At 44.6% G+C, this 20117-nt stretch overlaps 1 protein-coding gene across 1 annotated transcript; it reads left to right on the forward strand.

Annotated features, from left to right (window-relative positions):
- Positions 1-471: 471 nt before the first annotated feature.
- On the forward strand, positions 472-18474 carry LOC120947151 (kinesin family binding protein). The gene is made up of 7 exons (XM_040362190.1): positions 472-928; positions 3331-3429; positions 4842-4921; positions 8245-8428; positions 10474-10567; positions 13053-13165; positions 15465-18474. The coding sequence occupies exons 1-7, from the start codon at positions 557-559 to the stop codon at positions 16332-16334; spliced, it is 1812 nt and encodes a 603-aa protein (XP_040218124.1). The 5' UTR covers positions 472-556; the 3' UTR covers positions 16335-18474.
- The last annotated feature ends 1643 nt before the right edge of the window (positions 18475-20117 follow it).

The raw sequence follows: 20117 nt of genomic DNA on the forward strand, positions 1-20117 counted from the left end.
CAAACACACGTAGACCGAATTTTAATGGTTCAAAGAATGTCAGCCTAAGATACGACGGCGTAAGAGCCTTATGCCAGTCGTATCTTAGGCTACAGTCGGCGTATCAAGCTTTCTGAATACAGAAAGTTGATACGCCGGCGCTACTTAGCAATTACGCTGCGTATCTATGGATACGCAGGCGTAATTGCTTGCTGAATCTACCCTAGTGTTTTTCACATTACCAGTCAGTGGTCATAATGTTATGGCTGATCGGTGTATACACAAACAGAGGGGTCTGACAATGGCCACTAGCATCACAATCACATACACACAGAGGTTACAAAACCTATGATATTTATTGACAATAAAGTCCACATTGGGGAGTTCAGGCTGCTACAGGTGGAGATGAGGGGGATGAAACGCCATCCACATACAGAGTTGTCTGGCAGGTGCGCGCGCCGCTCAGCTTCATCACAATCCATCTGCTGGGCGGAAATAGAAACCGCGCCTGCGCAGTGCCGACAGGAGCTGTTTGCTGCTATACCGTGTTCTGCGGACATCACTGCAATTCAGCAAGATGGGCGATCACTGGCGTCGAGTGTGCGATACGTACCAGAGGGCAATCACTGCCTCTGAGGTGGAGTCCAAAGGTGATCCGGAGAATGAACCTTACCGCTCCAAGTACCGGGCCCGGGAGCTCTTGCGGGAGGTGCGAGCTCTGCTGGGGGCGGAGGAGGAGAGCGGGGAGCGGCAGGAGGACGGAGCACAGGACGAGGATACACAGAGCACGCTGGCTGCACGCCTGGCTGTCATAGAATACCGCCTGGGAGTGAACCACACCGAGACCGAGGAGATGTCTGCAGGGGAGGAGCACCTGGTGAAAGTGACCCGCCTCCTGGAGAGACACCGTCTGTTGCATGACTGTGTCTCCACCTACGTCCAGGCTCAGGTGTGTAGAGTGGTGTCTCCGCCCACTTCCAGGTTCAGGTGTTTATAGAGTGGTGTCTCCGCCCACATCCAGGCTCAGGTGTGTAGAGTGGTGTCTCCACCCACATCCAGACTCAGGTGTGTAGAGTGATGTCTCCGCCCAGGTGTGTAGAGTGGTGTCTCCACCTACGTCCAGGTTCAGGTGTGTAGAGAGTGGTGTCTCCGCCCACATCCAGGTTCAGGTGTGTGGAGTGGTGTCTCCGCCCACATCCAGGCTCAGGTGTGTAGCATGGTGTCTCCGCCCACATCCAAGTTCAGGTGTGTAGAGAGGTGTCTCCGCCCACATCCAAGTTCAGGTGTGTAGAGAGTGGTGTCTCCGCCCACATCCAGGCTCAGGTGTGTAGAGTGATGTCTTTGCCCACATCCAAGCTCAGGTGTGTAGAGTGATGTCTTTGCCCACATCCAGGTGTGTAGAGAGTGGTGTCTCCGCCCACATCCAGGCTTAGGTGTGTAGAGTGATGTCTTTGCCCACATCCAGGTGTGTAGAGAGTGGTGTCTCCGCCCACATCCAGGCTCAGGTGTGTAGAGTGATGTCTTTGCCCACATCCAAGCTCAGGTGTGTAGAGTGATGTCTTTGCCCACATCCAGGTGTGTAGAGAGTGGTGTCTCCGCCCACATCCAGGCTCAGGTGTGTAGAGTGATGTCTTTGCCCACATCCAAGCTCAGGTGTGTAGAGTGATGTCTTTGCCCACATCCAGGTGTGTGGAGTGGTGTCTCCGCCCACATCCAGGCTCAGGTGTGTAGCATGGTGTCTCCGCCCACATCCAAGTTCAGGTGTGTAGAGAGGTGTCTCCGCCCACATCCAAGTTCAGGTGTGTAGAGAGAGGTGTCTCCGCCCACATCCAAGTTCAGGTGTGTAGAGAGTGGTGTCTCCGCCCACATCCAGGCTCAGGTGTGTAGAGTGATGTCTTTGCCCACATCCAGGCTCAGGTGTGTAGAGTGATGTCTTTGCCCACATCCAGGCTCAGGTGTGTAGAGTGATGTCTTTGCCCACATCCAAGCTCAGGTGTGTAGAGTGATGTCTTTGCCCACATCCAGGTGTGTAGAGAGTGGTGTCTCCGCCCACATCCAGGCTTAGGTGTGTAGAGTGATGTCTTTGCCCACATCCAGGTGTGTAGAGAGTGATGTCTTTGCCCACATCCAGGCTCAGGTGTGTAGAGTGATGTCTTTGCCCACATCCAAGCTCAGGTGTGTAGAGTGATGTCTTTGCCCACATCCAGGTGTGTAGAGAGTGGTGTCTCCGCCCACATCCAGGCTCAGGTGCGTAGAGTGATGTCTTTGCCCACATCCAAGCTCAGGTGTGTAGAGTGATGTCTTTGCCTACATCCAGGTGTGTAGAGAGTGGTGTCTCCGCCCACATCCAGGCTCAGGTGTGTAGAGTGATGTCTTTGCCCACATCCAGGCTCAGGTGTGTAGAGTGATGTCTCCACCCAGGTGTGTGGAGTGGTGTCTCCGCCCACATCCAAGTTCAGGTGTGTAGAGAGTGGTGTCTCTGCCCACATCCAGGCTCAGGTGTGTAGAGTGATGTTTTTTTTATAAATGTTGTAAATACCGATATTTAGCCGTCTTCAGGCCGGTCACATGACTTGCGGCCGCTTTCCAGCTCCGACGGGTGGCTTATGAGGGAGGGGCAATGAGCTCCCTCTGATGTCAGCCCGGGAGATCATGTGACCGCTCCTCTCCTTCGCAGAATCCCAGTCTCATAGCTGTAAAGCGGCCGCGAGTCACGTGACTGGCCTGAAGACAACTAAAAATCTGTATTTACAACACTCGTTTAAAAAAATGCTTAGCACAATGTACTATGCCAGCCTCTAATAGAGGGGCTGGCAGTGACAATTATAGTTTTTTCTTTTTTTTAAATAGCGGGGGGGCGGGGCTGAATGGAGACAGAGGGGGCGCTGACAGGGAGGAATGAGGGGGGAGAGAGGAGAGTAGAGGGGACTGTAGCCTATCACTGAGGGAGGCACGTTGACCATGGTGATCAGGGCGGAGCTGCCCTGGTTATCGTGGTCTGATTAGAGAGGGCATACAGGAAGTGGCAAGTTTAGAGTTTTTTTTGTTTTACAGTTTAGGGGGGGGGGGCAGATTACATAGCACAAGCACTGTGCTATGTATTCTGCTTTAAGGCGCCACGATATCTTTTGTTCGTTCTTCTTTTTTTTTTTTTCTTTTTTTTTTATTGGGGTTAACTAACGCTTTAAGTTAGACCTTTGAACCAAGTTTTCTTTTAATAGATTCAACAGCTCTATATTACAGTCACCTTGTAGTATTTTATTATATGCAGCCGTGAACACTAATCTGGTGGATAATTTGTAGCCTTGTATAGTTCTAAGTGTCATTTTAAGATATTTTTCTGTTTTCCAGAATAATCTTGGAATTCTCTGGGCTGAGAGAGGAGAGATCATCATTGGACAAAAATACCTGGAGTCTGCCGAGTCTTTATATCTTCAGTATATGAAAAAAGTAAGGCTTTCTCTTTCTCTCTTTTTCTCTTTCTCTTTCTCTCTTTTTCTCTTTCTCTCTTTTTCTCTTTTTCTCTTTCTCTCTTTCTCTTTTTCTCTTTCTCTTTCTCTCTTTTTCTCTTTCGCTTTCTCTCTCTTTCGCTTTCTCTCTTTTTCTCTTTCGCTTTCTCTCTTTTTCTCTTTCGCTTTCTCTCTTTTTCTCTTTCGCTTTCTCTCTTTTTCTCTTTCGCTTTCTCTCTTTTTTTCTCTCTCTTTTTTTTCTCTTTTTCTCTTTTTCTCTTTCTCTCTCTATCTGTCTATCTATCTCACATCGCTAAAGGATAAGTTTACCTTTTGGGTATTTTTTTTATTTTTATAAATGAACATATTTTAGCAGGGAAAAAATGCATTTATTATGTTTTACCACAGAAGCCTGCAAAGCATTGCACCCGTGATCAGAAGTTCATAGGTGCAATGTCAGGCTCATGGAGACAAGCCCTGCAGCTTTTAGCCCGTACCTCTGTCTGGACTGTCAGTTTGAAAGCTACAGAGCTTGTGAATGAACTACGAGGGTGCTTATAAGCGCCCTCACAGTTCACTGAGAACTACAAGCCGTCTGCTGTGGCTGCAGTTAGGACTTGTAGTACTCCCATTCACAGATCACTGTGAATAAACGACTAGCCTATTTAGGGCGTAACATGCTTCAAAAGGTGAACTTTAAATCAAAGGTAAACCTAGAATGCTTGTACTTCTGTAACTTTTCTTTGGGTTTTCTTGGTGTTATAATGGGGATTGACAGCACAACTAACTAATGGGGGTGGGGGGGGAGAACATTTGTCCATTTTAACCGCTTCCCGACCATCGCACAACGATATACGTTGGCAGAATGGCACAGGCAGGCAGAAGGATGTGTGTGTGTGTATGTATATATATATATATATATATATATATATATATATATATATATATATATATATATATATATATATATATATATATATATATATACATATACATATACATATATACACATACACACACACACACACACACACACACACACACGTATTTCCCCTTTAAGAAGCGGCATTGTGGGCACGCGTGCACTGTCCGTGAGGCCGACCGCGGGTCCCGTGGACTCTATGTTCTCGGGGATACCCACGATCGTCTCACGTTCAGGAAGAACGGGGAAATGCTGATGTAAACAAGCATTTTCTCATTCTTCCTAGCATTTTTCTAGCACCTGGGATAAAAGTACACTTTCTTATTATATTTTTTTGTCCTGATACTTGGTTTGAATGAATATTTTCAAAACCTATTTTCTTTAAACTGGCCATAAATAGTTTTTTTTATTATCCATTTTTTTAATCTATGTAGAAACACACACCCCATGAAAATGTATGTTTATCTTTTGTTCCAACATTTATTTTTCAGATTGGCAAGCCCCCAGTTGATCCTGATGAACACTTTAAACCTGAGGAGCAGAAGCTCACTGAGCAGGAAAGATCAAAGAGGTTAGTTTTTAAAGAGTAAATCGCATTATATGTAAAGTCACCTATTCCATGCCCACTTACCTTCATGAACAGTGTAAACAAATTATACATCAGATACTATTTTTTATTTATTTTCAATTAAATGCATTCAAGCATACATGTTCCATAAACACTTGCAAAAGAATGTAAAGTTGTAATGTAGAAAAACAAATGGTCAATTATAGCTTCCAACTGCATGGAGCTACATACAGACGTTGGCTAACTAAAGAGACTATGCAACCCCACCTAGTGGCTGAAAACAGAAATGACCGTACCAATAGAGCACTACTATCGCACATTCCAAAATCACAGATACAAGAATATTTTAGCTGCCATTTTTTTTTGCAGTGCCCAGTCCTTATCCAGCCTGCTACATTTTTCAGGCTTGGTCATTGGGCGATTAGTAGTTAACCGTTTTTCATTTTTTCTTATCCAACCACACACAATATATAAAAGCAAATTACAATACGACAATATATACTGATAAGCCATAACTTTATGACCATTCACCTATTATTAAGTAGGTTCCCCTTTTGCCACCAGAACAGCCCTGACCCTGTTGAGGCATGGACTGCACTAAACCTCTGAAGGTATGCTGTGGTATCTGACACCAAGCCGTTAGTAGCAGATCCTGAAAGTTGTGAGATGGGGTTTGCACGGATTGAACTTGTTTTTCCAGCACATCCTATAGATCAGGGATCCTCAAACTACGGCCCTCCAGCTGTTGCGGAACGACACATCCCATGAGGCATTGTAAAACTCTGAAATTTACAGACATGACTAGGCATGATGGGGATTGTAGTTCCTGAACAACTGGAGGGCCATAGTTTGAAGACCCATGCTATAGATGCTCGATCAGATTGAGATCTGTGGAAATTTGGAGGCAAAGGCAACACCTCTACTTTGTGTTCCTCAAACCATTTCTGCAGTGTGACCAGGCGCATTATCCTGCTGAAAGAGGCCACTGCCATCGGGCAATACTGTGTCCATAAAGGGTTGTACTTGGTCAGCAACAATAGATAGGTGATATGTGTCAAAATAATATCCACATAAATGGCAGGACCATTTTTTCAGCAGAACATTGCCCAAAGTGTCAAACTGCCTCTGCAAGCTTGGCTTCTTCCTGTACTGCATACTGGCACCATCTCTTCCCCTGGTAAAAGGCACACATGCACTGACCATCCACTTGATGTAAAAGAAAATGTGATTCATTACATTAGGCCACCTTCTTCTATTGCTCTGTGGTCCAGTTCTGAGGCTCATGTCCACACCTTTTGGCTGTGGACATGGGTCAGCATGGGCACCCTGACTGGTCTGTGGCTACCAGCCCCATACACAACAAACCGCGATATCCATTTTTTTTTCTGCTTTCAACACTTCAACTTGATGGACAACATGTTCACATGCTGCCTAATATAACCCACCCACTTTCAGTTACTACGTAAGAAGATAACACATTTTGGTGCCTGGAATGATAGACCAGTTCCTGGGGATATTTGACTGTCTGGCTGATTAAAAAAATGGCACTAATATACCACTCTTCACACTCAGGGCTGCTGTTAGACATCACGAGGCCCCATACTGCTTATACCTGGCAGGGCCCCACTCCCCCCCCACACCCTCCCATAAAATACCAAATTATATTTAAAAGTACACTAAAATCATTACTGGGGGAATCTAAGATGGAAAAGGACCCGGGGGTCCTAGTAGATGACAGGCTCAGCAATGGCATGCAATGCCAAGCTGCTGCTAACAATGCAAACAGAATATTGGCATGCATTAAAAAGAGGATTAACTCCAGAGATAAAACGATAATTCTTCCACTCTACAAGACTCTGGTCCGGCCGCATCTGGAGTATGCCGTCCAGTTCTGGGCACCAGTCCTCAGGAAGGATGTACTGGAAATGGATAGTACAAAGAAGGGCAACAAAGCTAGTTAAGGGTCTGGGGGATATTATGAGGAAAGGTTGCAAGCACTGAACTTATTCTCTCTGGAGAAGAGACGCTTGAGAGGGGATATGATTTAAAATTTACAAATACCGTACTGGTGACCCCACAATAGGGATAAAACTTTTTCGCGGAAGGGAGTTAAACAAGACACGTGGCCACTCATTAAAATTAGATAAAAAGAGGTTTAACCTTAGAACTGTGTAGAGGGTTCTTTACTGTAAGAGCGGCAAGGATGTAGAATTCCCTTCCACAGGCGTTGGTCTCAGCGGGGGGCATTGATGGTTTCAATAAATCTATTAGATAAGCACCTGAACGACCACAACATACAGGGATATACAATGTAATACTGACATATAATCACATACATAGGTTGTGTCTTCAACCTCACCTACTGTGTAACTATTTATTATATGACATATTTACCAGCCCCTTTGCCCACTGTCCATCCTGAAACATCTTCTTGTGTGCTCACAGCAGGTGAGGAGAGGAGGCAGGCCAGCACCGCTGCAGGCTAAAGGGGCACAAGGGGGGGGGGGGGGGCCCTGGAAAGCAGGAGTATGGGAATGTGGGTGCTAGAACTAATCCCCCTGCAGCCCAGCTGGAGGAAGGGGGCAGAGGAGAAGCTGCCAGCGCTGCAGGAGGAGGAAAAAGAGGACCAGTGTCTGCAGTAAGGCAGTACAGCTAGCCTTCCCACTCAGCAGGTGCTTGGGCCCCTCTCTTTTGAACTGATGGGGCTCGGGCCCAGTACAGGAGGGTTGGTTGTACTGCCTTATCAGCGGCCCTGTTCATGCTGGTCGCCCATCAAAAATCAGGATAAGAATATAGCAAAATACATCAGGATAATCCAGGCAGCACCGGTTGTGAAGTAGCCATAACCTCTATGGTGCTCGATCTGCAAAAGCGAAACCATGTGATTGGCAATAGACACACACCTCCGACAGGATTAGAACTATAATACAGTTCATAACTTGTACTTTAGAATTTTCTGCTGTAAAATTACATTTGGAGGTTCAGGAACGAGTAGAAGAAGCTAGAGTCAATCTGATCTTTTACACAGGGCTAAGAGCATTCTACCTGCCCCCATGTGACAGTGCTCGGGCATGGTAATTGGCTGCTTATTTACCCAGCCTTGCATTGTGAGTAGAAGGGGAGAGAGTCACATGATCCTTCCATTCAGAAGTAATGGTTATTTCTGTTCCCTATAGGCAGCAGGCTAAGGTGCTGGGAGAGTGGAGGAAAAGAGAATATGTGCAGAATGGGGGGCATTTAGGTGTATCTGTTGCCTTGACTTGCATTAACAAGGTTTCACTTTAGCTGTATCGTTCAATAATCTCGGTGGCTGATTTTATTTTCAGATTTGAGCGTGTATACACCCATACAATGTACTATCTAGCGCAAGTCTACAAACATTTAAAACAGGATGAGAAGTCAGCTCAGTACTGTCATACAACCCTCCAGAGGCAGCTGGAATATGATGGCTACAACCCAGTGGAGTGGGCAATCAATGCAGCCACATTATCACAGTACTATCTGGGAAAGGTAAGGTATTTTTTTTAAATTGGTATAATTTTAAATTCTTCTTTTTTGTGCAAGCGGTGCAGTGTAGTGGTGTGGCATTTACTGAGTTAAAACGGGCAGTAAGGAGGCAACAAATTGTCTCCTCACCGTCACAGTTTAAAATTACTGTATTTATCAGCATATAACACGCACAGGTGTATAACACGCACCTTCATTTTAAGAGGGAAGTTTTCAGGAAAAAACCTTACCTTGCCTTTAAAGCAAAATAAGGGTCAGTGCCCATCAATGCAGCCTGATCAATACCCATCTGCAGCTTCAAAATTTACCATTAATGCAGCTTGATCAATACCCATCTGCAGCTTCACAATTGCCCATCAATGCAGCTTAACCAACGGCCATCTGTAGCCTCACAATTGCCCATGAATGCAGCTTGATTAATGCCCACATGCAGCCTGATCAATGCCCATCTCAGGTCTCCTGTTTACTCTGTGGCCTTTTTAATAGAAAGTCCCACCTCCTGGACCAGCTTCTATGATGGACAGAACACTGGTCCAATGCCGGCCCAGGAGACGGGTCTTTCTATTACAGAGGCCGCTGAGTAAACAGGAGATTCTCGCTGTATGTAATCTGATGGCACTCGTCCCACCCCCCTCCCCGTCTCTCTGAGGCAGCTCAAATTGCAGTATCGGCGTATAACACGCACACGCTATTTGCAACCGATTTGCAGGGTGAAAAAGTGAGTGTTATATGCCAATTAATACAGTAATCAAAGTTCCTGCTGCCTACCTTTTTCATTAATTTAAACACTTCTAGGTAGATTCACAAAGAGTTAGGCCGGCTTATCAGTAGATAAGCCGACCTAACTCAGAATCTACGCCGACTTATGTTTAAGTGTATGCTCAAACAGAGATACGCTTAAACATATCTAAGATACGACGGCTTGCGCCGTCCTATCTTAGGTTGCAATATTTCGGATGGCCGCTAGGTGGCGCTTCCATTGCGGTCGGCGTAGAATATGTAAATTAGTAGATACGCCGATTCACGATTGTACGCCCGGCCGACACAGTACTTTTACGCCGTTTACGTAAGAGATAGGCCGCGTAAAGTTAGAGCTAGGCCCTAGTTGGAATAGTAATGTTAAGTATGGCCGCCGTTCCCTCGTCGAAATTCGAATTTTTTACGTCGTTTGCGTAAGTCGTCCGTGATTCGGGATCTACGTCGTTTACGTCCACGTCAAAATCAATAGGCCCGTGCGGCGTACTTGGCCGCAATGCACACTGGGAAATGTAGGCGCCCGGCGCATGCGCAGTTAAATAAAAACGTCAAAAACCTAAGGTCAAGCCCCATTAACATAAAACACGCCCCCTTACACACATTTGAATTAGGCGCCCTTACGCCCGCCCGCTTTAGGCTACGCGGCCGTAACTTAGCAGGCAAGTACATTGTGAATCATGTACTTGCCTAGCTAACTTACGGCGGCGTAGCCTAAACACGCTAAGCTACGCCGCCCCAAGTTAAGGCTATTGTACCTGAATCTACCTACTATTGATCAACTTTCCTGTATTGTGAGAGTAAAGGGAGGCTCTCCAATCTGTTATTGGCCATCACAGAGCCACTCTGATTGGCGCTGTCAAAAAACACAGTGGCCTCCACATTACCATTTAAAACATGTAGCAAAGTTAAAGGGTCCTGTGTTTGCTGTACTCGGAGTTCTTTTACTGGTCTGGTTGCTAATGGCAGAAATGCCAGGGGAGCAAAGGATCGCGCAAGTAAAAGTGCTTTTTCCATCCTAGCCAATTGTTTGAGGTCCAGTATTTTATAAAATTCAGCTGTAAGGCACTTCATTGGCTGGAAATAAGAGGGCACGGGTAATTGACTCCTCTCATCTGTTTACTAAAAGAGGATATATATTAGAGAGAGATATAGGTAGATGCATATCATTTTTCCCCCCCTTATATGGCCCTGGTAGTAGACTTTTTATGTTGGCTGTCCCAACCTCTTTAAATACTGTAGCCCATCTGACACAGTTATAACATTTCTGAACCAATATTCTGTTCTAAACACAGCAATGTTACATGGAATCCAGGCACTGTCTTTCTGCGGCCAATGTCATCTTCAGCAAAGCTGGACAGACTCCTTCCCCTGAAGCTGCTCAAGAAGGTATGTTCTTAGTTTGGTAATATACTCCTCTTGTATAAACTATGTATAACATCTGCTCACGTTCGTCATTAGCCTTCATGTACACGGGATGTTTTTACAACCTCTCCTGAACGATTTAACTTGACAGATAGTAACCCACGTTTAAAACGTCCGCTTTGCCGCATTTACATGTCGAGTCTAGTGGCGTTTTGCAGCGTTTGCGTTCAGAAGCGTTAAAAAAATGACAAAAACGAGTTCCCACGTTTAGAAGAGTATGGCGCTTGAAATGCCTCTAAACACAGCTTCTGAACCCATTTTCTTTTTTTTTTTTGCGTTTTAAAAAAAAAGCCTCTAAACTCAACTGCCTAGAAACTACTATAAATGACCCAGTATACATGTACTGATAAGATAACATGAGGAGAGTTCAGGGGCAGCTGAAAAAAATGCCCAACTGCTCCTAAGCCCTGGTTCACACTGGGTACGATTTGGAACGATTTGAGATGCGATTTGACATGACATGTCAAATCGCATCTCAAATCGGCGGCATTTGTCGGCAATGGCACTGTCCTAATCAGTGCGACGCCGCATCTGCAATTTCAAAAAGTAGTTCCTGTACTACTTTTTGCGATTTCGGGCCACGATTTACATTAAATTGCGGGCAAAATCGCGGCCGCGAATTCGCAGCAGTGTGAACCTAGGCTGAACGTCCGTTTACCAGGAGCAGTGTACATGAGGCCTTAGGGAAGAGTTTGATGTTGGAGTTATTGTTCCAGGTCACCCATCAGCTTCTAACTCTTCGAACCCACCCCTCTCCAGTAGAGGGAAGTTACCACATGTACTTGAAGCAAAATTGCATGGTGGATCCAGATTCAGACCTTTTTAGTGTGATTAATGTAAACTTATTTCCCCAATTCTTGCTGGAAACTAGATTTTAAGTGCTAAATTCGAAATAAACTGGTGTATCATTAATTATTATTATTATTATTATTATTATTATTATTCTTAAAGTGATATTGACCACTTAACCCCCGGACCATATTGCTACCCAAAGACCAGAGCACTTTTTGCGATTCGGGACTGCGTCACTTTAACTGACAATTGCGCGGTCGTGCGACGTGGCTCCCAAACAAAATTGGCGTCCTTTTTTTCCCACAAATGGAGCTTTCTTTTGGTGGTATTTGATCACCTCTGCGGTTTTTATTTTTTGCGCTATAAACAAAAATAGAGCGACAATTTAGAAAAAAAATCAATATTTTTTACTTTTTGCTATAATAAATACCCCCCCCCCCAAAAAATATTAAAAAAAAAACATTTTTTTTCCTCAGTTTAGGCCGATACGTATTCTTCTACATATTTTTCGTAAAAAAAATCGCAATAAGCGTTTATTGATTGGTTTGCGCAAAAGTTATAGCGTTTACAAAATAGGGGGTATTTTTATGGCATTTTTATTAATATATTTTTTTTACTAGTAATGGCGGCGATCAGCGATTTTTTTTTTTTTTTTTTTTTTTTTTTTTTTTTTGGTACTGCGACATTATGGCGGACACTTTGGATACTTTTGACATATTTTTGGGACCATTGGCATTTTTATAGCGATCAGTGCTATAAAAATGCATTGGATTACTATAAAAATGCCACTGGCAGTGAAGGGGTTAACACTAGGGGGCGGGGAAGGGGTTAAGTATGTCCCTTGTGTGTTCTTACTGTGGGGGGGGGGGGTGGCCTCACTAGGGGAAATCACTGATCCTCTGTTTATACATTGTATGAACAGAGGATCAGCATTTCCCCCCCCGACAGGACCGAGAGCTGTGTGTTTACACACACAGCTCCCGGTCCCCGCTCTGTAACGAGCAATCGCGGGTGCCCGGCGGCGATCGTGCCCGCCGGGCACACGCACGGGAGTCGGGGGCTCTCGCCCAGGAGAGCCGACCTGCCGCCGTAGAATGACGGCGGCTGGTCGGGTAGTAGTTAAGGCTTTAACTTTTTTTTTTAATTAAAATAACAAACATGTTTTACCTGCTCTGTGTAATGGCTTTGCTCAGAGCAGCCCTAATCCTCCTCTTTTCCGGTCCCCCGGCGGAGTTCTGGGATTCTCCCCGCCACTGAGTGCCCCCATAGCAAGCCACTTGCTATGGGGGCACTTGTGCATGCTTTCTCCCTAGTCGTGCTCTGTGTCCACTTCCTCGTTACTGGCTGTGAATGACAACAGCAGGAGCCAATGGCTCGTACGGTGTCTCAGCCAATAAGAAGGGAGAGAGAGCCGGAAGAGCAGCTGCTCTCGTGCACATTGCTGGATCGAAATGGGGCTCAGGCAAGTTTTGGGGGGTGTCTGAAGGGATGCTGCACGCAGAAGGTTTTTTACCTTTATGAAGGTAAAAAAAAACATTTATCCATTTAGAACCACTTTAAGGAAAAAACAAAAAGTCTGCCTTTACAACCTCTTTACTATGTCGAGCTAGGGTTGAAATCCAATCCAACTTTCACAATATGTTTTATTTTTATACAGATGAAGCTGAACAGGAGCGTCTTGATCAACTAAGTCAAAAAAGAGCTCAAATAGCCAGATGCTGGGTGAAATATTGTATCAATTTATTGCAGGATGCACGTAAGAAACTTGAGGTAACTGATTTATAAATTTTACAATAAAAGATGTATTTAATTTTGAAATGCACCAGTTGCGGTGCGGGAAACGTGCAATTCAGTGCAAGTTTCCCAAATCGCATGTAAGGCTACTTTCACACTGCATTGCCCCGTCGGCGGTAAAAGCCGATATTTTTAGCGGCGCTTTACCGTAGTTTTTGTGGTGCTATTCGGCTGCTAGCGGGGCGCTTTTGACCCCCACTAGCAGCTGAAAAAGGGTTAAAACGGCCCACAGCCGTGCTTTGCCGACGGTTCAACGGCACTGCCCATTGATTTCAATGGGCAGGGGCGCTGTAGGAGTGGTGTATACACCGTTCCTACAGCGCTTCAAAGATGCGGCTGGCAGGACATTTTTGAGAATCCTGTCAACGCACTGCTCCAGTGTGAAAGCCTTCGAGCCTTCACATTGAAGTGAGAGGAGTGGCTCTTTCAGGCGCTTTGCAGGTGCTATTTTTAGTTCTATAGCGCCTCCGTGTGAAAGTGGCCTTAATGCGCTTCGGTCTGCAGATGCGTGTAGGTGCCATTAACCACTGCAATACCAGGCTCCCACCTTCCTGTCCAGGCCAATTTTCAGCTTTCGGTGCTTTCATACTTTGACAATTGCGCGGTCATGCAACACTACCCATATCACATTTTTATAATTTTTTGCGACGGAGCTTTCTTCTGGTGACATTTGATCACCATTGGGTTTTTATTTTTTTGCTAAATGAAATACGATTTTTTTTTTTTTTTTTTTTAAAGGGGTTGTAAAGGTAAAAGTTTTTTTCACCTTAATGCATTCTATGCATTAAGGTGAAAAAACATCCGACAATACCAGCCGCCCCCCCGTTATACTTACCGGACCCCTTGGAAGTTCCGCGCTCGCCCCCGACATCCTCTTCGCTGTTGAGTCTGGCCATTTGGCTACAGTGTATGGATTGAAAGCAGCGCAGCCATTGGCTGGTGCTGCTGTCAATCACATCCAATGGCGCGGTGTGCGGGGGCCGAGTGATACAGTCGGCGGCTATGGCCGCCACTGTATCACGGGAGCGCGAACGCAATAACTCAACACCATGCGAGGGGGGAGCCGAGACAGCCGCTGAGGGACCCCAGAAGACCAGGTTTAAGGCCACTCTCTGCAAAACGAGATGCACAGTGGAGGTAAGTATAACATTATTTTTTTTTTTATCTTTAGTGATCCCTAAAATTCTTCACTGATGTGTGCTTATGAAGCTGTACTGATCACAGAGTGGGCCAGATGCACGTCCCAGGGGGCATGGTTCTAGGACGTTCATGGATGCCCTCCCAGAACTGAATGACTGCGCTCTAGCAATCCTTTGGCTATAACGTGGTTGAGAAGTAATTAATAATTAATGACGCCACAAAGCATCTTGCAAACATGCGCGCATTCGCAGCTGCCAAAATGCATGGTACCCCAGTACCAGGTTTAGTGTGGAGCAATTTTAACAGATGCGCTTGCTGAACTTTTTGCATTCATTTGGCAGCCCGATGAAATAACTGGGGCTGTCAAAAACAAACCTTGTGGTGTGAACCGGCCCTAAAGAAAATTGTCCTTTTTAGAAAGCAGGAGTCATGAAATGAGGACATAAATCGGGTCTCTGAGCAAATTAAAACTCAATGATATAGGTAATATGTTTTATATGTACGAAAGACAACAATAGCCTGGTTACAAAGCCTCGCAAAAAAGGAAGACAAGAATTGGCATATACTGTAGATTTGAGTGGAGGGTAATATGTCCCTTTGGCTGATCTGATTCCTACACTGATTAGTGGCAAAGAGAAGGGGATGGGGGGGACCCAGCATACTAGTCCCACAAGTCAGACATCAGTCGGGAAGGGGGTCAAAAACCGCACAGGTGTCAGGCCAAGCAGACCACACTTTATCATATTTCCCCGGGCACTGCCTGCTTTCATAGGTCAGCCTGTACAGCGGGAGCACAGAGGTCACCGATCTCCGCCAGGAGTCATGAGTAGGGGGGTCTTCATGCTTATCAGCTTTAGGTAAAAGGCTCCCTAAAAAAATAAAGTGCAAACTTTATTGATTACTTTTAGTTATTCGTTCTGATTTGAGTGTATCTGTTGCATTTGAGAAATGCAAGAATCTCATATTGAAATGTAACTGCACGCTAACAAGTAGCTTATTATTTTAGGTGGACTGATGTTTTTCTACAGGTATATCTGTTTAAGATGGTGTTTTTTTTTTTTTTTTACTGTAGGTTTCTTTACATTCTAAAATTCATTATACCCCTCCCCCCCCCCTTTTTTTCCCCCCCCAATAGGACAACATAGGTGAACTTGATGTTGAGCTTCAAGAAGAACTTCAGGCTAAACGTAGAAAAGAAGAAGATGAAAATGAGAAGGACAGGAAGAAGGCTGTCCTCTTCGGATCAAGTGACATATACGACTCTATTTTAGCGGTTGAAGAAAAAGTTCATTGCTCGCTTCCTCTAGACTTTAAAGAAGCCAGGGAGGTATTTCTAGTGGGGCAAAATTATATAAATGAAGCCAAAGAGTACTTTCAGCTGGATGGACATGTTACAGACCACATTGAAATTATGCAGGACCACAGTGTTCTGTTTAAGGTTCTGGCTTTCTTTGAGGCAGACTATGAGCGGCGTTGTAAGATGCATAAACGTAGGATAGATATGTTGGAACCGTTATGTAAGGAGCTAAACCCACAATTCTATCTCCTAATTTGTAGACAGCTTCAGTTTGAGATAGCTGACACTTATTACGAGATGATGGATTTAAAGGTAGCAATTGGTAATAAGCTAGACGAGATGGACTCTCACACGATAAAAAAAATCAACAGCTTGTCACAATCTGCAATCAAATATTATGAGATGTTTTTGGACTCCCTAAGAAGCCCAGATAAGAAGTTTCCTGAGAAGCTACAAGAAGATGTTCTCCGTCCTGCTTTGGTAGCCAAGTTCCACATTGCACGCCTCTATGGAAAGCTAATTTCCAGTGATCTTAAGAAACAGCTGGAGAATTTGCAGACATCTCTAAATTACTATACATTCCTAGTAGAATACTGTGCAACAGATGAGGAAGCTGTGAAAGCGGTGGAAACAGAGTTGGAACTTACCAGGGAGATGGTGGCTCTTCTTCCTGCAAGGATGGAAACGTTAAGAGTACAGTTGACCTAAGACATACCATGGGATGTCCATATTTAAAAAGCTTTATTTATTATAGTGTATCTATAGTTAAAACTTCTTTTATTTGGAATAGAGTAGGAGATGATTAAAGCCTCACTCCAGGATAAAATCATCCCCTGCCCGCCAGCCTCCAACTAATTGTTGTACTAAAAAACTTGCCTTTACTTGCCTGTAGCAGCAGTCACATGATGCTCTGACCCGAATCTTCTCCCCTTTTGTTTACTTCATGCATGGGTCCTTTTGGGGGTACCCATGTCGCTGCCTGCATGAAGTAGACAGGCTGACATCAGTGGAGGGAAATAGGAAGGGGGAGGGGCTGGGTGACAGTCTCAGTGGGCCTTTGCAGTGCTAGATTATCAGTCTGCCTACTCAGACTGCAGAAACCTCGTCTGGCTTCACAAGGTTGCACAACCCACTAATCCTGGCAGGATGGGTTGGTGGAGGATGAGAAGGAAGGATAGTGGGTACATTTTGTCCAGAGTGGGGCTTTAAAACCGCTGTCAGATTTTTTTTGTTTTTCTGTATCCCACTGTGACGCTTCCAGCCGAGATAAGAGAAACATGAGGTACATTCTCCAAAAATTGTGGGATTAATCACCTCTTAGACCCCTGTCCTCATATGGCTAGAAGTTAAAGGAAAACTTTCCAGTGTGAGGATAGATTTCCTTTAGAACAACAGTCTTAGGTGGCTACTTATACATTTGCTGCACGAATGTTAGAAGCATTTGTGCAAGTCGAATGAAATTGTTCAATATTTTTAGTCTAAAAGATTAGTGCTTGCATCGCCAGCTCCATCTAGTTGCCAAAATGAGGTATTGTTTTCTTTATTGAGTTATTTCAGAAAACTATACTGCATTTTGGCCACTAGATGGAGCCAACAATACAGGCATTAATCTCTTAGAAAAGAATGTGGCACATTTTGTTCAATTTGCACAAACGCTTCTGACATTCATGCAACAAATGTTTTAGAAACAGAGTTTTGACAAGTGTCCTTATAAGAAGATTTCCCCTATATCAGAAAATGGTCACCAGGACAAATAGTGGATCTTCAGAGAGGACAAAGCCTTACGTGTTCTTACTGATTCCTACTCCATCCGGACAAAAAAAGTTTTGGGTATAGACACAATTTAAGTCTAGTATCGGCAGAAGATAAATATATATCAGTAACTTTCAATGCAAGAAAAAACAGAAAATTGTATCCTACTTACCGTCATTTTCTTTTCCTGGTGCCTAGCCATGGCAGCATACCTGTGACAAGCTCCGCCTTGGCTCCTCCCTCAGGCCCGCAGGAGTGGGCGTGTCATTTAATTTCCAAGCGCCCCAGTGTCTCCTAGGAGCACAGCGTCGCGCTTCCCAGGAGACAAGTCATAAGGCAGATTCACGAAATATCGCAGGATTTTACTCATCACGTGACCCATGAAGCAGGTCACGTGATGATTGCGGATCAAATTCCTGGAAGCATTTGCTTGTGGGCTTCATGCTGCCCACAAGCAAAATGGAAACGGCAAGAAGAACTTTTTATAAATACAGATTTAATGCCGAGGGTAATGCGGGGCAGTAGAAACTTGAAAGATGGAAGTAGAATTTTAATTACATAGCAAGAGTTAAATTAAGAAAAAAAAAAAAAACGTCCGGACCGCAGAACCCGCCCATTAAGAGACAAAATGCTTGTCCCAAAAGATCTTACAGCAGGGACTCCCAACCTTGTAAGCGTGTTTAGCTGCGCCCAAGAGAAGGGACCGCATCCGGGAGAGGCTTGAACCCAGACGGAAGCTGCAGAAGGTAAGAATGTTTGACCAGAATTCACTGCCATGAGGTCTGAGGAAAAAAAGGAGAATGCTGGGACTGCACTAACCACTTCTTTTATAATATTCACTAGTCCTGTGGGAGGAGCAAAGGCAGAGCTTGTCACAGGTATGCTGCCATGGAGGTGCCAGGAAATATCATTAAAAAAACACTACCCCTGAATGTTTTTGTAGATTTTTTTTTTTTTACTAGTGATTGGTTTTCTCTCAGAATTTCATTTGTTTGGCAATGTTGCATATATTAGGCTGTTTTCATGTACTTCATGACCCCCTTATGAAATTTGGTTGGAATGACTACAGTCTTCATGTAAATAAAAAAAAAAAAAATGTTTTTCCTACCTGATAAATTGTAACGTGCAGCATGTTTATAGTCGTGCTTTATTATGCCATTTAGATTTGTTCTTTTTAAACTGCAGACAGCCCTATAACTTTCTCCGCTTTTTCTTGTTTTGCATATATCTGCATTATACAATTTATATCTATTTAACTCTAGTGCTGTTTAATATACTATACATTCTACAACTGGAGAACTTCTTCCACAAAGTTCTCACCTGTAGTAAATTAGAATTGACCTACGAGTATGAATGTCATAACACTTCCTAAAGCTAAAACTGAGCTCTGTGGGCCATATTCCCGTAGATTTCCGGCGGGCGTCGCGTAAGCCATTTACACTACGCCGCCCCAACCTACAGGAGCAAGTGCTGTATTCCCCAAACACTTGCTCCGTAGTTTGGGGCGGCGTAGTGTAAAAGGCCCGGCGTACCCCCGCGTATTTCAAAGGGGGCGGCTTATATTTAAATTAAGCGTGCCCCCGTTTCGATCGAACGGCGCATGCGCCGGGCTAAAAATGGCCCAGTGCGCATGCTCCAGTTCTCGGCGGAAAACGTCAATGACGCCGACGTGTGCGTCATTGACGTAAAGTCGTATTCAAAAACGACGTACCCGACGGGAAAAGACGACGCGGACCCGACGCCATACTTAACATGGCATACGTGGGACTGGCGTAAGGTTACCCCTCATATAGCAGGGGTAACCTTAAGCCAACGACGTTGGCGACGGTTACGCAACGCGATTTAGTTGGGGAATCGGCGTATCAGGCTCATTTGCATAAACAAATGAGACCTGAACGTAAACGCCACCTAGCGGCCGGCGGCGAATTACATTTAGGATCCGACAGTGTAAGTGACTTACACTAGTCGAATCCTAGCCTAAATCCGGCGTATCTTGTTTTGTGAATACAAAATAATGATACGCCGGCGGTAAATTCGATTTACGCCGGTGTATCAGTAGATACACCGGCGTAACTTGTTTGAGAATATGGCCCTGTATGTTTTTTTTTTTTTGCCTGAATTTTTTATCAAGATTAATAATCAAACTATCATTCCAATCCTAACAGGGTTCTAGGTATATTCATTGACTATGGCCCCTCCTTTCAGCCCTGCATCCAATCACTATCTAAACATTTTTGCCTTCACAACTGTAACATTGTAAAATATGCCCCAACCAATGAGACAACCAAGATACTAATTTACTCTCTTATTATCTGATGGTGTCTATTGCAGCTCCCTCCTCATTGGCCTATCTCTACACAAGCTAGCCCCACTGCAGTCTATCATGAATGCTTCATGGCTCATCTGCTATACCCACCACTCAACCTCCACCACCCCTCTCTGCTAGCTCCTCCATTGGCTTCTGCTCCTTCAAAAACCTAATAACTACATACAAATCGGTGCATAGCTCTGCACCAAACTACTTCCCCAACCTTGTCTCAAAATGTCACCCAAATTGTTCTCCCTCCAAGACCTCCTGTTCTCTAGCTCCCAAATTGCCTCCTCCCATGCTCACCTCCTGGACTTCTACAGCGTATCTCACATTCGTTGGAACTTTCTATCCTAATGTGTTCTGCTATCTCGTATGTCTGCCTTTAGGCAATCTCAAAAATAAATAAACTTCTTTTACTCTCTCAGCTC

The sequence above is a fragment of the Rana temporaria genome, chromosome 8, assembly GCF_905171775.1.
Source record: "Rana temporaria chromosome 8, aRanTem1.1, whole genome shotgun sequence".
Taxonomy (NCBI): Eukaryota; Metazoa; Chordata; class Amphibia; order Anura; family Ranidae; genus Rana; species Rana temporaria.

What these genes read in the sequence shown, in the direction of transcription:
- LOC120947151 (XM_040362190.1), top strand. Translation starts at nt 557, where the DNA reads ATGGGCGATCACTGGCGTCGAGTGTGCGATACGTACCAGAGGGCAATC. An exon ending in CACAGTACTATCTGGGAAAG is followed by an intron (nt 8,429 to 10,473) that starts GTAAGGTATTTT and finishes TTCTAAACACAG; the next exon opens with CAATGTTACATGGAATCCAG. An exon ending in CCCTGAAGCTGCTCAAGAAG is followed by an intron (nt 10,568 to 13,052) that starts GTATGTTCTTAG and finishes ATTTTTATACAG; the next exon opens with ATGAAGCTGAACAGGAGCGT.